The 15,919-nt window shown below is 50.1% G+C and overlaps 1 protein-coding gene across 3 annotated transcripts in view; it reads right to left on the reverse strand.

Moving 5' to 3' along the window:
* Nucleotides 1-268: 268 nt before the first annotated feature.
* The window catches only part of LOC113828829 (calmodulin), a 41,953-nt gene continuing 26,302 nt past the window's right edge, over nt 269-15,919 (reverse strand). Inside the window, exons 2-6 of one of the 3 annotated variants that reach the window (XR_003477839.2) lie at nt 14,673-14,847; nt 7,118-7,259; nt 6,889-6,989; nt 5,569-5,666; nt 269-4,094 (exon numbers count right to left, since the gene is read on the reverse strand). Coding sequence is in view for 2 of the 3 variants with exons in the window: in XM_027381861.2 (XP_027237662.1) it covers nt 6,800-6,989; nt 7,118-7,259; nt 14,673-14,847 (507 nt within the window). In the remaining variant the exon portion in view is untranslated. Of the gene's footprint in view, nt 4,095-5,568; nt 5,667-6,784; nt 6,990-7,117; nt 7,260-14,672; nt 14,848-15,919 lie in introns of those variants that run through there. The other 2 variants (XM_027381862.2, XM_027381861.2) reach the window with 2 other exon arrangements.

Below are 15,919 nucleotides of genomic sequence, written 5' to 3' on the forward strand. Positions count from 1 at the left end.
TAACAGACCGCCTCGGTTGCAAGACTTTCTTGACAAGAAAGACTAAGTTGGTTCCAAAAGTGTAAACTGCAGAAATATTGACCTTTTATCTGCCAACTTAAATGTACCCATCACCTTCGAGTACCTTTTCCGGAACAATGCGTTCCACCAAAATAGGCACACCCTTGCCTGCTTCCCCAGTGCATTCTTAGGATGTTCACTGCTTCACGGTCCCCACATCGCTAGTAATTTCCTAAAGTGTGAAGGGTTTAGTAATAAAAGATTTGAATCTTTCTTGATCTTTTTTATTCAATACAACATGACATCCGGTCCTCAAATTACTAATGGAGTCCTGGTGGTGGGGTGAAGCATCCGCAGCGGCTCCCCCGCCCCCGCCACCCACACCCACTACCAACAATACTAGTGCGACCCCACCCACCGCCCACCCGGCCACCACCACCACCGTCCGCCGCCCGAGGCCAGCGCCCCCGAAGCCACGTGTGGGTGCCAGGGGGAGGGGCTTAGGCCGAGGGCGGGGCGGAGGGCGGGGCGAAGGACGGGGAGGGGCCTGGCTGGTGGAGGCTAAAGGTGGCTGCTGGGGCTCCGGCCCGCCCCTCCTGCACCTTCACCAGGAAACCTTAGCTCGAATGCGGCAATGTTTGAAAAGAGCGAATGGGCTTGTCAGGAGCTGCGGCTGCTTGCTAGTGCCGCGGCGGTGGCACAGCGCGCGCGGCACCAGCGGCCGGGAGGAGGAAACAGGCTCACAAGTCAAATATGTTTATATAAAAAAAGGGGGCCCAAACATGACAAAAACTAATGATATCAATTAACACTTTTTTTTCTTTTTTTCTTTTCTTTTTTAAATGGTGCAGTGATGGGTGGATGGGGCGGTACGGGGCGGCCGGGCGGCACAGCTGCCCCTCGCCGCCCACACCCCGGAGACAACAGGAGCAACAACACCTGCTGCTGCTGCTGCTGGTGTTGTAGTGGTGATGGTAGTGCGGGGACGCTCTGCGGTACCGGGTCTCACTAGCTGAGGGGGTGGGGGTACGGGGCCCGGCGGGGAGGGGAGGGACACCCACTGCATGCCCGACCCCCGCTCATTAGAGGGGAAGGGGGAGGAGGGGGCTGGCGAGGGGGGCCGGGGGACATGGGGCGGACGGGCGGCGGGGGCGGGAGGAAGGCGTGGGAGAGGGTGTGGTAAACTTGACTACGGCCTCGTATCAGCCGATTTTTGCGGTCGGATTTACCACTTCCCTCTCCCCCCACACTCCCCCCCACACACGCCACGCCTCGCCCTGTTCCCTCGGCCTCCCTACCCCCCGCCCTCCTCCCCCCAGCATCTAGAGCAGGGTCTGGGAGGGGGGGCGACCGGCAAGTGCCACCCCCACCCACCCTAAGCACGCACGCCCGGGGGGGCAGACCGGCGAGTGCCTCCACGCCCCCTCCCCGCAGGTCTCCGCTCACCTATCGTACCACACTAAAACAAGATGAAGAGGCGCGAGGGGCCCCACCAACCCAAGGCGGGGTCCTCGTCCTCACAAAAACATAGCAAGTTTTAAAGGAATGTTCATCACGTTGTGTAGTTGTGTCGAGTGTCGCAGTGTCTGGGTCGAGATACACAACGGAACTACACCAACGCACCAGCAATATAAGGATTCCCCCAAATGAATCTAAAATAGCCAAGCAGGGTGGGTACCCGGCGCCGCACGCCCATCCCACACCGAACCCATCGCTAGCGCCCGCCCACACCCCAAGGTAGTAGGCGGAGCCAGGACCGAGTGGTTGGGAGGCGGGCGTGGTTGCCATGGTGACCATCCTGGGCGCTGCACCCCAATGGGGCTTGACAACAACAAAAAATTAGAAGCTTAACTACAATCCGCCGTCAACTGTTGAGACCCTGATAAGCATGGCAAGAAAGAATTGAAAGAAAAAAAAACACTTTCTTTACATGACATGTTGCAAGAAAGACGAAAAAAACTTTTGAAAGAACTGTATTTCTCCTACACAATTATAATTATAATCATAATATCCATTATTTAATCAGCATGGTCTATCGTAATCATAAGTGGTCAAGCTCGCTGGCAGAGGCAACAGAGCCTTTGCACAAAGCGGCAATGTTAACAAACAAGTGATGTAAACAATGCAGGGAAGTGGTGGTTGGGAAACAGAAACAGTCATGGTTGTGTGACGTGCCTTACATTAGTATTATGTAGTACAAGAGGAAATTTTTTCAACTTCATTTTTGTTTTTTGCAATATGTATACATTTGCTATTCCTTTAAGAAAAATTGACAAAGACACACCTAACAAGAAATTACATGATACGGAAATGTACCAACTTCATTCAACCAACACAAAAATACAGCGCACCCTCTCCTTCCTTTCTTATTTACCAGAGAAACTGACTTCCAGACAAACTAAAATAAAAAAAGGCATCGCAAGGCAGCGATCTTCATTAAAAAGAAAAAAATTCTAAGAGGAATTTCAAAAAAGGTCCAAAGTAACCCAGCCTGACCATTGGCCAGACGGGATACTATCCTCTTATCAAATATATTTCACGAACGCAATGGTTCTCTTAACTAAAAATAATAATTTTGCTACAACAGCTTGTAAAAACTGACCAACCTATTTTTATATATATTTCCATTCTTATACAGAACTGGACAGACAAAATGAAAACTTAAGGAAAGAGCCAAGTAGTCTTGAGAGACGAGTAAAGGGTGGCTGGCCTCTTGGGTGTTCAAAAAAGTCTTCACGTTGTTCAACAATGATGGAGGAGATAACGGCGAGAAGTCTTCGCAGCGACAGTACCCACCAGCGCCTCGGCCAGCGTTGCGTCGCCGGTCACGGCCACTCGCGTGACCCGCGACCTGGCAACCTTCACGACGTCAAGGTGGCGGAAGTGAAGAGGTCACCCGGGGCGGCCGGCCAAGCCAAGCCGGGCTCGCGGCGGCAACCACAACAGTCGGATGGCGCCACCGCGGCGGCTTCGGCAGAGGCACGGGTTCGCACCTCGGCCGCCCGAACGGCTACATGGGAGAGCACACCTTGAGGGCGGCGGACGCGAGCTGGCGGCAAGATCTTCCAGGCTGCCCCAGTGGGTCTGACGACGACGTCCACGAAGCCTCCCTAACCTTTCATCACAAAGTATCGCTTGCTACTTCGAGTATATATTCATATAATATACATAAATGTATGTGTAGTATATATATATAATCACTGGTTAAATAGCAATATATTTTCCTTTTTTCTTTCCAGAGGTCCAGCCACCCGTGACGCAATCCCTAGGACAACCAACCCATCTATAACGGCGCTACCGCTACTGACAGAGAGTCACTTACTCCTGCCAGGGGGATAAGGTTCAGCCACGTCCCGTCAGCATCCTCCACGCCCTCGTCTGGCGCACACCCCACACTGACACGCTCTTTTCCGTTGGTTCTGATCGAATTTCGCTTTTCCAATAGTGGTCTCAAAAGGTGTAGTCCGATTTTTACCGATCTTATTTTTCTTTTGCTTGTCCAATTTGGCTTCGAATTTCATTCTGCAGGCGGACGAGAGATTCCTCAACGGCCAACCTTACTAGCAACCGAAAAAGGTCTTGGTTGTGGCTGCCTGCTCGCTTGCTTTCTTGCTGTTTTAGTCGTTTTTGTTCTTGTTGTAGCTGGTGTTCTGCTGGCGGGGTGAGTTAGGCTGGAAGAGGGGCGAAGGGGGAGAGAGGGAGTTGGGGCCGTGGTCATAGTAGTAGGAAAAGTGGTAGAAATAGTAGTAGTAGTAGGAGGCGTCAGAACAGAGGAAGGGTTATAGTAGTAATAGTAGTAGTAGTAGTAGTAGAAGTAGTAGTAGTAGTAGTAGCAGACGTAGAAGTAGTGGTGGTGGTGGTGGTGGCTGCTTGATACTGCTGCTGGAAACTCTAGCCGAGAGCCAGATCGTGTATATGAAGGCAATAAGAGTTAGCAATTAAGAGATAGTGACGACTCGTGTATTACAATGTTTTTTTTTAGCGGTCCGTTAACAAGATAAATTGGAAAGCAGAAAAAACTGTTCGTTTGAAATTTGTTTACAATATTTAGGAGGCGCGATCACTTCACTTCGAGGTCATCATCGTGACGAACTCTGTTGGGGAGAGAAAGAAGAGAGAATTACACATTTCATAAAACACTTGTTTTAAATATATGCAATCATAAAGCCAAAAGAGCAGTGTGTACGTACACGTGTATACATGTATACGTGTGTGTACGTACACGTGTATACATGTATACGTGTGTGTACGTACACGTGTATACATTTATACGTGTGTGTACGTACACGTGTATACATTTATACGTGTGTGTACGTACACGTGTATACATGTATACGTGTGTGTACGTACACGTGTATACATGTATACGTGTGTGTACGTACACGTGTATACATGTATACGTGTGTGTACGTACACGTGTATACATGTATACGTGTGTGTACGTACACGTGTATACATGTATACGTGTGTGTACGTACACGTGTATACATGTATACGTGTGTGTACGTACACGTGTATACATGTATACGTGTGTGTACGTACACGTGTATACATGTATACGTGTGTGTACGTACACGTGTATACATGTATACGTGTGTGTACGTACACGTGTATACATGTATGTGTGTGTACGTACACGTGTATACATGTATACGTGTACGTACACATGTATATATGTATATGTGTGTGTGGGTGTATACGTGTGTGCGTGTGTACACAGGTATATGTATTTTATATATATATATATATATATATATATATATATATATATATATATATATATATATATATATATATATAAAATCACAAAGTGCAAAAAAGACTTCCACCCAAAAGCAACGAACTACGTACGAGAGCACACCCAAAATTTCAAAAGAGGTAAAAAGTAGTATATCATGTACTTCTCTGCATGAAAACGTACCAGCTGCAGGTGCACCAGGACAGTTTGGTAACTCAAGCACCGTCACGGTACTCTCAACTACCTCTCACCAGCGGAATCCTCAGCTCGGCCACCGATACAAAATTTCACAATGGACGAAAACCCCAAACAGGCAGGCACGCACTGACACACACACATACACACTATCCATATATATATGTATAAAACTTTCAACTGACGCCTCGAACACACACACGTAACTGTATTCAACCAACACCCACATTTCTCCTCCTCTCTTCACAAACAAACAATTACGTTTCGTGGGAGTTAGTATGATTACGTCATGCTTCCCCATGCCTTACTAGACTCGCACTGGTTTGAAGATCCCCTCTTTTGAGAGCTCACAAGAACTTCCACAGACATTATACGAGAACCACGCCCACAGCCACAGCCTCAGTCACATCTCTCATCTGAACGTGGACATAAGCGACTGGAAAAGATTATAAGCCCCAATAACAGGCCCTTCGGCAACAGACCTGCGATTTGCAAACACCCACACATCCAATCAGCCTTCACAAACAACCCACACATCCAACAATGGCCGTATCTATAAATATTAAAAAACAACAACGAAATTTGAACAAAAGAACGGAGACAGAACAAGGAAAGTACATAAAAGCGAAACTAACAGCTATTATTAAGGGTTAAGGTCGGCCAGCCACGGCCCGACGGGGGGGGAGGGGCCGCAGGTGGCGTCTCTACTTAGAAGTCATCATTCGCACGAATTCTGCAAAAGAAAGTCGGACGGAAAGTCTGAGGGCGACTCATGCAGGGCAAGAAAAAAAAACATAAAAAAGAAATAAAATATAAACAAATAAAAAAAGATATAAAAAATAAAGGTCTACTTCTATAGTTTCACTATAAGGCAAAATAAAATGTAAATAAACAAAATGACAGATGGCAGTCCAGCACACATTTGTGTGCTGGTTTCTCAGTTCATGTGTATCATCATCAAAGGACAACTACAAAATAAATGCTACTAGGTTTAGCAAAATTAAAATCTGATAAACTACTAATCTCAAATGTCTACAAACCAAAGAAACTAAAAAGGTGAGAAAAAAGGAAAAATAATCATGCAACGTGAAGAGGGTGTTAGTGCATGCGTAGAGTGCAAAAGAAAGTGGCAGGTACTAGTGCAACTCAAATAATGACCTTGAAATGCGGAAAGGGGGTGGAAGGGTGAGAAGTAGAAGAGGGAGAGAAAAGAAGGGGGGAGGTAATTAGCCACCGATGGGGTGCTTAGATGTGCCATGCAAACGACGCCGATTTTTGCTCCCAATTCAGCCAATGTATCCTACGAGACCAGCCCTGGACTTCTTACCAGGAGCCCTCCACCTTCAATTTCCAGGCACATATAAAACGAAATTTATATATAAATATATATATTAAGGTAAATTCTGGTAGTTACCAATAGCCATACCACCTTGAAAGGTTAAAAGAAAGGTTAAAATGGTTGTCCCTCCTCGACACACCACTTCTGCAATGCATTCTGCACGAGCTGGGAGTGGCTTCAGCGTCTCCCTCCCATTTTTTCGAGTCTTATTTTCCTAACTCCCATGCTCTTTATAATTTGTCATCATCTCCATTCTCAACCTTTGCAAGGCAAACTATCGGCTTTCTGAAGTCCAATCAGCAGTGATTACCGCACACCTCACGCAGACCCTTAAAAGTGCTATTGTGCAGAAATTGTATACCATCTCATGCAAGCCCCTACAACCCCCACACTCTTCCTCAAGCACTCAAAGGGGGAGTTTTTTTTTTTTTGCTTCTTAATAAACCCAAATTTCCCTCGATTTCCAAGCACCGAGTGTTTCCGTGAGCTGCCAATAGATCCATCCCAAGTTCTACCTCTGAGAAGACTCACAGGTGGAACTGCACACTATCCAATAAATAAGTGAAAAGGTCGCAGCGAGGGCCACAAGCCTTCGCCCTGGACCTTTTGAACTTACCCTCATAATTGACCTGACCGTCGCCGTCAATATCGGCTTCCCTGATCATCTCATCGACTTCCTCGTCAGTCAGCTTCTCTCCGAGGTTGGTCATCACGTGCCTGCAGAAACAAGGTTCATAGAGAAGGCGTCGCGGACAGGAATAACACCGGCAACATATTCAATTAAAATAAGAGCTTTGTCACGCCTTGAGGAAAAGGGTCCAGTGTCCAGTGCCCCTCCAACTGACCTGAGCTCGGCCGCAGAGATGAAGCCGTTGCCGTCCTTGTCGAACACCCTGAAGGCTTCCCTGATCTCTTCCTCGGAGTCGGTGTCCTTCATTTTGCGGGCCATCATGGTGAGGAACTCGGGGAAGTCGATTGTGCCATTACCTGTGGGGGAACAACGGGTTTTAAAAGACACGGCAAGGGCATCAAGACGTTAACACGGGAGAAGTATCTCTCATTAGAGAGAACTTGAAGATGGCATGAACCCCACCATAACTGCTAATTCATTCGCCCTTATTCCCAAGTCAATTATGACAATTTGCAAGCACATAGGAAAGGTAGGATAAACAAACACGAGACTCGCCAACTGGCAAACAATAAGGTCATTACTGAATGGTCCACGTGGTCCTCAGCGCAATCATCGCCGCACAATGGCCCACTGTCGAGGCCAGCTGGTGGAGATCCAATCAACCCATTCATAAATTATCACGAGTATCTAGTGTACAGACGCGGAGCAGAACGTAAACACTGCGCTGTTGCTGCTGTTCCTCTCCCCCTCCTCCAACCTCTTCCGTTTATTACCACTTCCCTCCAACCTCTTGCATTTTTTCCTTCTTTTCGTTTATCATCCTTCCCAAAATCCCCCTCATATTCTATTGTTTCATGTCACTTCCCAACCTCATATCGTCCTCCCCCTCTCCCCTATGCTCCCACCTACCCTCCCACTCTCCTCCCTGCCGCACTGTGCATGATTCACCCGGCCACAGCCCCGCGATGACTCACCGGCACACCGCCTGCTCTGCCCTCTTGGCTCGCACGCACGCACACACGCACAATTTCGCTCGGCTGTGATGATCTTTTATACTCGTTATGAGAGTGACAGCGGCGTCATGGCCAGAGGCTTACAATGCCTGCGGCGACGGTTGGCTCCAACTCCTTGGGGGCGAGGAGGGGGGTGTAGACAAGGTGCTTATAATACCAACCTCTTTTTTTCCTTTTAACGTTCGAAAGGGAGGGGGAGAGCAACTCCCTGGCTGATTGGCGATCTGCCGTTAGCTCATTACACTGATGGAGAAAAGGTTAGCTATAAGGTTTACCTATGGTACCGACATTGCTTTTGTTGGAACTGGAATCGCATCACCCGGAATCGAAAAAAACAGGCAAATCCATCCGTTCTCTCTTACGTATGCTTACGCATACTTTTCCAACCCGTGAGGTGGTCGCTACATGGTTGTTTGCCATGTAGCGACCAGCTGATACGCCTCTCATGCCTTTGTTTTTGCGTCTGCGGTCATTATATTTTTCGTGCCAACTCTTTCGTTTCCTGGAAAGGCGGCTCGCTCCCAAACACTTCCTGCCATTTACGAATTTCTTGCTAAAGCTGAAGCCATGCGTGCTCGCGAGACGGCTCTATCAGCTGAACGAGGAGATCGGACATTGGGGGAAGAGAGTGCTAAGTGTGACGGGGCTAACGGTCTCGCGCCAACAGCAATCTAAAGCGGTAGATGCTATTGTACGCATCCTCCGCCGGCTCTAACTGACAAATGCTTTATCTACGGCCAGGTGCAGCCAGCGGAGGGGCAGCTCCAGTCGGGAGGATGTAAAAAATGTGGGGCGAGGAATGGTGGAGGGGAGAAGAGACGCGAGAAGAAAAAGAGAAGGAAAGACCAATTTACTATTAGTATGAGTGACTCCTGGAATTGAATATTAGGACACATTTGCCTGCTACACTGACCGTTCCAAAACGATCGTTCCAATACACAAAGGCGAGATCTTTTAGACTCCAAGCGCGTATTGCAAGCAGCGGCTTTACAAAACCAGCAAGAACCACCGCGAGCAGAGGCCCGGCCGAGGCCAGAGCGGGCGAGCGCCGAGTCGCGTTGCGCTGCGCTGCGTCCTAAGGGCACAACGCACGGCTGTATCAAAGTGCGAGTGTTTACGCGCCGAGTAAACATTCGCGAGTTGGGCTGCCACTCGCCAAACTATTTTTCTTGGGGCGTGTATACATGTCTAGCAGGAAGAAAGGGGTTTAGCTCCCCGAGAGGCTTCTTCGGCCGCGCAGTCACAGGGCGACGCGCATCCTGGGGCCGGGAGAATACCCTTCCCCCTCCCTCCCCTCCCCCTCTAATCTTCGAATGCCAACCCGTCTCGAGGGCGATTTCGCAGACCGTATGAGAGAGAGAGAGAGAGAGAGAGAGAGAGAGAGAGAGAGAGAGAGAGAGAGAGAGAGAGAGAGAGAGAGAGAGAGAGAGAGAGAGAGAGAGAGAGAGAGAGAGAGAGAGAGAGAGAGAGAGAGAGAGAGAGAGAGAGAGAGAGAGAGAGAGAGAGACTTGAAGAGGTTAACACGCCCTACTCCCTCCGAGAATTCGCGTCTGGGTCGTCCTTTTGCCTTTCGCGCTACCGACTGCCAAGCGTCCGGCCCCAGCGTGTAAACGAGGTCCAGTGAATATCAAATATTAGCTTTACCATCTACAACAAACCATCAGGGGAAGGCCGTGAATATCTTCTCCGATTAGAAGTATACGAGCGAGGGAAGAAAACTATGCGGAAGTACGGTTAAGAAAGTGAGAAGAGGAAAAGAGGAAGAGAGGGAAGGAGAGGAAAAGAAGAAGAGAGGGAAGGAGAGGAAAAGAAGAAGAGAGGGAAGGAGAGGAGAGGGAGGGAGGGGAAGGAAAAGGGAAGTGGGGGAGAGGGAAGTTCCCCACGTGACACTAGAGTTCCCACGCACATTCCACAAGCTTGTGTTCTTTCCTCCGCGATCAGAGTATCAAGAGCTATTCCTATCTAGGAAAAATATTCGCGGATCGCGCGCGCGCAAAATGTCCCACGGCGAACGCCTACAGAAAACCAATAAAAAGCTTCACTTGAATAAAAAGGATGAAAAAACGAAGAAATAGAAGTCGCCTCCTCCGCACGCTGCCATGTAAGCTCGCCGCACAATACCAGAGCATCATGCAAGCCGGGCCACGCGCCTTGCCACGCCGGAGCAATCGGGTTTTCTCTCGTTCCGTTGCAACGGAAACCCTTGCAAAAGCACGACTGGTCACTGGCCATCAAGCAGAGACCTTTGCACCACTGACTTAACTGCAATACAAGGCAGTTATTATCAGTGTGTGTGTGTGTGTGTGTGTGTGTGTGTGTGTGTGTGTGTGTGTGTGTGTGTGTGTGTGTGTGTGTGTGTGTGTGTGTGTGTGCGTGTGCCAGAATGCGTGTGGGGATGTGGGGTGAAAGAGCTGTCTGGTGGCGAGAAATCGAGCAAGAGAAAGCAAGCAAAGAGGGGGAGCCAAAAAGTGTTCAAGAGGTAAACGAACTCTTCGACTGAACCGAAAAATAAAAAGTTCACCCGCACCACCGCCACCACAACGAAAAACAATCTCCATTTCGAACGGAGGCAGCCCGGCCATTACGCAACCCCACAGAGCGATTTCTCGAGCCTCCTTGAGCAACGAGACACCAGAAAGCGCGGCATCCTCGGCCCCATTACAGCAGCCGCGGCGTTGCGAGGCGGCCGGCCGAGAGTGCCACGGGACACGAGAGGCACGCTCAGCGAGCTACGTGGCACTCAGCGTATCCGGGGTGGGGAAGGGGGGGAGGGAGAGAGAAGAGAGAAGAGAGAAGAGAGGAGAGAGGAGAGAGGAGAGAGGAGAGAGGAGAGAGGAGAGAGGAGAGAGGAGAGAGGAGAGAGGAGAGAGGAGAGAGGAGAGAGGAGAGAGGAGAGAGGAGAGAGAAGAGAGAAGAGAGAAGAGAGAAGAGAGAAGAGAGGAGAGAGGAGAGAGGAGAGAGGAGAGAGGAGAGAGGAGAGAGGAGAGAGAAGAGAGAGAGAGGAGAGAGAGGAGAGGAGAGGAGAGGAGAGGAGAGGAGAGGAGAGGAGAGGAGAGGAAGGGGGGAAAGAGGAGAGGAGAGGAAAGGAGGAGAGAGGAGAGGAGAGGAGGAGAGAGGAGAGGAGAGGAAAGGAGGAGAGAGGAAAGGAGGAGAGAGGAGAGGAGAGGAGGAGAGAGGAGAAGAGAGAAGAGGAGAGGAGAGGAGAGGAGAGGAGAGGAGAGGAGAGGAGAGGAGAGGAGAGGAGAGGAGAGGAGAGGAGAGGAGAGGAGAGGAGAGGAGAGGAGAGGAGAGAGAGAGAGAGAGAGAGACGAGACACGTGCCTGAGGCAGCGTCTGGCACTGCTGACCATCAAGGGCACCGTGAGGCCGGCCCGGGCAAACTGCGGGCGCGGGTGCCACTTTCCCCGCACGCCGCCGCCGCCGCCACCGCTGCCGTCGCCCACAGGTCCCGTCAAATTCCCTTTCTCCTACAGCGTTTGGCCGATGACAGGAGCCCTCACGCCGCCCTTTTCGTCCTCGGTCCCTCTCCCCGCCCGCCCCAGCCCCCCGTTGCCCGCGCCCGCCTCTATCCCATCACAGCCACAACTGCGGGTGACAGCGAACAAGAATAAATGCAATTGTTCTGCATTTTGTTCCCGGCGATTCCACCAAGATTCCGGGAACACCTTCCGGCGAGCGTCGAAAGGGGTCTAGGGGGGAAAAAAGGGGGTCTGGGGTGGAGGGTCTCATTTCAACGCCACCCTTTCGCCTTGAACTTCGCGCTCTCGAACTCGATGAATCCGAAAGCAACACAAACCGACAGGGCAAATAACGAGAGGGAGAGGGAGAGCAAGAGAGAAAGGGGGGGGGGTGAACTGTTCACACGATGGCACCACCCGGCTCTGCGTGGCACCAGCCCAGCCAGTGCCAAGTAGGTTGTCGGGCACAAGGGACGTCGTCGTCGTCCACACTAACCCCCTCTCTACCCCCCCCCCCCTAGTCGCCGCCACAAACCGACCCGCTAATTCCAGGAGCAGGAGAAAGGAAACTTCCGGTGTAGCGGACGCGTGAAAGGGGACGGGAACGAGCGCTCCGCCGTCGTCGCCGAGGAACATTCCAAACGGCGGGGAATTTTCTAGCGGCCAGCCCTAGAACATGCGGCGCCGCGGCTGAGAGGCTGCGATCGGGGGCTCACGCAAAGCATACGTCTTCAGTCTGGGCAGGAGTGTCTGGACGCACTCTATATGTATATGCAACTTAATACACAGGTAGTAAGTTGCATGCAAGTCGCGTGCTAGTGCAACTGTGCATGCGAGGGAGGACCCCTACCAACAAGCCCACCTAGAATGCACCGGCAATACGGGCACTCGTCTCTCCTCAGTGCCTCCTTAAAGAGCGCCTGCTCGGCCATGCCCAACACCGGCCCCCACGCCTGTCATCCAGACACGACCTGCATCTAGCGTTAGAGATCCGGAGATGATCGACGCAAAATGGGGGGAAAAATTGCAACTGATAGATAACCACAGCCAAATGTCTAAACAAAAGGATAGACTCTCCCCAGCCTTGCTTTTATCACGAGCAAAAGCTGAAGGTATGTCAGTAATCTGGCAGGCAAGCAGGCACCGCACCGCACGGAACGGCTCGACTCCAGGCATGAGTGGGCATGACATGGCGTAGTGTACCCAGTCACCTTCACGAGGTTTGCGTTGTGAGGAAATGCGGGGCTGTGGGCGACGGGGTGGGGAGGGGGGCGGAGCGACGAAGGGGTCAGGGCGGAGTTCTTGCGAAGGTCTACAGTAGTTACCACGAGAGGAGGAGGGAGAGAGGGATAGAGAGATAGGAGAGAGGGATAGAGAGATAGGAGAGAGGGATAGGAGAGAGGGATAGAGAGATAGGAGAGAGGGATAGAGAGATAGGAGAGAGGGATAGAGAGATAGGAGAGAGGGATAGAGAGATAGGAGAGAGGGATAGAGGGATAGAGAGATAGGAGAGAGGGATAGAGAGATAGGAGAGAGGGATAGAGAGATAGGAGAGAGGGATAGAGAGATAGGAGAGAGGGATAGAGAGATAGGAGAGAGGGATAGAGAGATAGGAGAGAGGGATAGAGAGATAGGAGAGAGGGATAGAGAGATAGGAGAGAGGGATAGAGAGATAGGAGAGAGGGATAGAGAGATAGGAGAGAGGGATAGAGAGATAGGAGAGAGGGATAGAGAGATAGGAGAGAGGGATAGAGAGATAGGAGAGAGGGATAGAGAGATAGGAGAGAGGGATAGAGAGATAGGAGAGAGGGATAGAGAGATAGGAGAGAGGGATAGAGAGATAGGAGAGAGGGATAGAGAGATAGGAGAGAGGGATAGAGAGATAGGAGAGAGGGATAGAGAGATAGGAGAGAGGGATAGAGAGATAGGAGAGAGGGATAGAGAGATAGGAGAGATGGAGAGGGAGAGGGAGAGGGAGAGAGAGGGAGAGGGAGAGAGAGGGAGAGGGGGAGAGGGAGAGTGGGAGAGAGAGGGAGAGGGGGAGAGGGAGAGAGGGAGAGAGGAGGGGAGGGCAGAGGAGAGGAAGAAAACGAGCGAGGTGATATAAAAGCGACTCCGACATCGACCGGCGAGAACTACTACCGAGCCAGTCCTTTCGGTATGATTAAAATCTTCAGATTATAGCCCCTGCCACTCCCTCCCCCTCCCCCTCCCCCTCCCCAAAACAATCGCTATCTTTTCATTAAAACCTGACACACCGAAATGTCGGGACTCTCTATAAATAGCATGACAGCAGTGCGACAAGTGCCAAGGCCACCGGCCCAGTATGGGGGTGGCTGTTTTCCCCTTTTTTCCTGTTAGTGCCTCGCCATCCTCGTTCCTCATCCCCTTGCATCTATGCCTTAGCTAACTCCGCGCAGGCAGGACGACGGAAAGGCCCACCGGACTCATGGCCAAGGAAATGTGCGGACCCATCGTAAGGAAAGGAAAGGTTTATCGTTTACGCGAATAGAGCGCTAGGTGATTTTATTCCGTCATTATCATATTCATACACAAATTCTTAGCGGGAATAGCTGTTTTTGTCTATGTTTATGCAAAGAGAAAGAGAGAAGAGGAAGACATGCAAGAAAAGAGGAGTGAAGGGGGGGGAGGGGTAGGTTCCCAGCTAACCTGTATCAAAAATCAAGCCAACTGCTGACCCTTAATACCATTTTGTGTTGGAGGCCGCTACATCGGGTCCTGCTGGCTTGATGGTGTTGGCTCCGGGTATTTATATCCACCAACACGTGCTGCTCAACAGTGACTGCTGCTGCTGCTGCCACTCCTGCTCCTACTTCCGTCCGTTCTTTCCCGTCGCCAGTGGGGGCAGGACACATTTCCCTATTCTCTCTTTTCCCGCTTGTTTCAGACTTTTTAAATCTTATTTTGGACCAATAGTCTTCTCGTGTACTCGTTTGAGCGTCTTCGTCTTCGCACCTTCGGTCTCCCCTCTACCATCTCTCCCCTCCCGCCCGCCGTTACCCGCACAGAATGCACTGATAGAAATGTCAACTATTCATGGGGTTACCGACTGAAGACGAGCAATGTTACAGTAACAAAATCAATATCCGCGCAGGATACGTTTAAATGTAATCATTTAACCAACCTCAAAACAGGAACGTGATGGTGAAAACCCCTTCCCCTTTCCCCTCCATCTCCTACACCTCCACACCCACCCTACTCCGCCCCAAACCCTCACCCATCACCCCACATACCCCCCCCCCCCACCCCATACAATGAACATCACCCCTTCAACTCACCGTCAGCATCCACCTCGTTGATCATGTCCTGGAGTTCGGCTTCGGTGGGGTTCTGGCCCAAAGACCTCATGACTGTGCCCAATTCCTTGGTGGTGATGGTGCCGTCGCCGTCCTTGTCGAAGAGGGAGAAAGCCTCCTTGAATTCGGCAATTTGTTCTTCGGTCAGCTGATCCGCCTGTGGAGGAGGGGGAGAGAGAGAAAGAGAGAAAGAACTGTTTTAGTACTGGGAATACAAGCGGATGGTGAATAATAATTAAAACGAATAAATAATTATAATATGAATAAATGTTATAACTGTAAAACCAGGAATGGGAAAAATATGGAAATAAGATTCTAAACTCGTCCTATCCCTAGCTAAAGAAAAATCCTGCAAGTTATCAATCACCGAGTGGTAGCCATAATGTAGAACCTCAGCTCTCAGCAACTATTACTCGACATCAGGAAGCAAATCGTGGCCGCGGCAAGGGACAATGACCCTATACACTATATTTCTCAGGAAAAAGTTTCTTACGACTGGGACATGTGTTGTAGTATATGCAATGGACTATCCAAGAGGACAGACCAACAACTGAGCATGAGGGCAGATCTCTTCTAGTTGACTTTATCTATGAATTTAAAACAGAAGAGTCGAATTGGAGCCAATTTCAGAATCCTAATGAAGAAAACGTATAAAAAGGAGGAAACGGCCGTGTAGGAGCCGCAGGAAATGGCCACGGTTCGCGTCCTCTGTCGTCTCCTAGGAAACATGACTATCTCCTTAAGCTTAGCCATCGAAGGGATACTTACCAACACAAGGGCACAGCAAAAAGAGAGCGCCGGCATTTACGGTCCTTCGACGGTGCGAGGAAGGCCGACCTCTTGCACCCTTCTCCCCTTCCTTGAGCCCCCCCCCTCTTCCCTGCCTTCCCGATACTAGGTCGGAAACCTTACCCTTTCCCCTCACACCTAATACAAACACCTGAGCCCACGCTTTCCTTTACAACAGCTTGCCCTATCAGATCTTTTTACCTAACCCCCCCCCCCTTCCCCATCACTCTTGTGCAACCGGGAAGCACTTGACTTGTACTTCATGTGCATGACCTTATTTCCTTTTAAAAGATTAGTAGCAACTTTCTGCACTTAAACCGGACGATTTTCTAAAAAAAACATTCAGACATTTGTTTTAGATCTATTAAACCTTCGATATTCTAAAACTATAGATTATAGGAGAATGACAACAGGCCGACGACTTTATTACATTCCCCACT

This window comes from Penaeus vannamei, chromosome 6, assembly GCF_042767895.1.
Source record: "Penaeus vannamei isolate JL-2024 chromosome 6, ASM4276789v1, whole genome shotgun sequence".
NCBI lineage: Eukaryota > Metazoa > Arthropoda > Malacostraca > Decapoda > Penaeidae > Penaeus > Penaeus vannamei.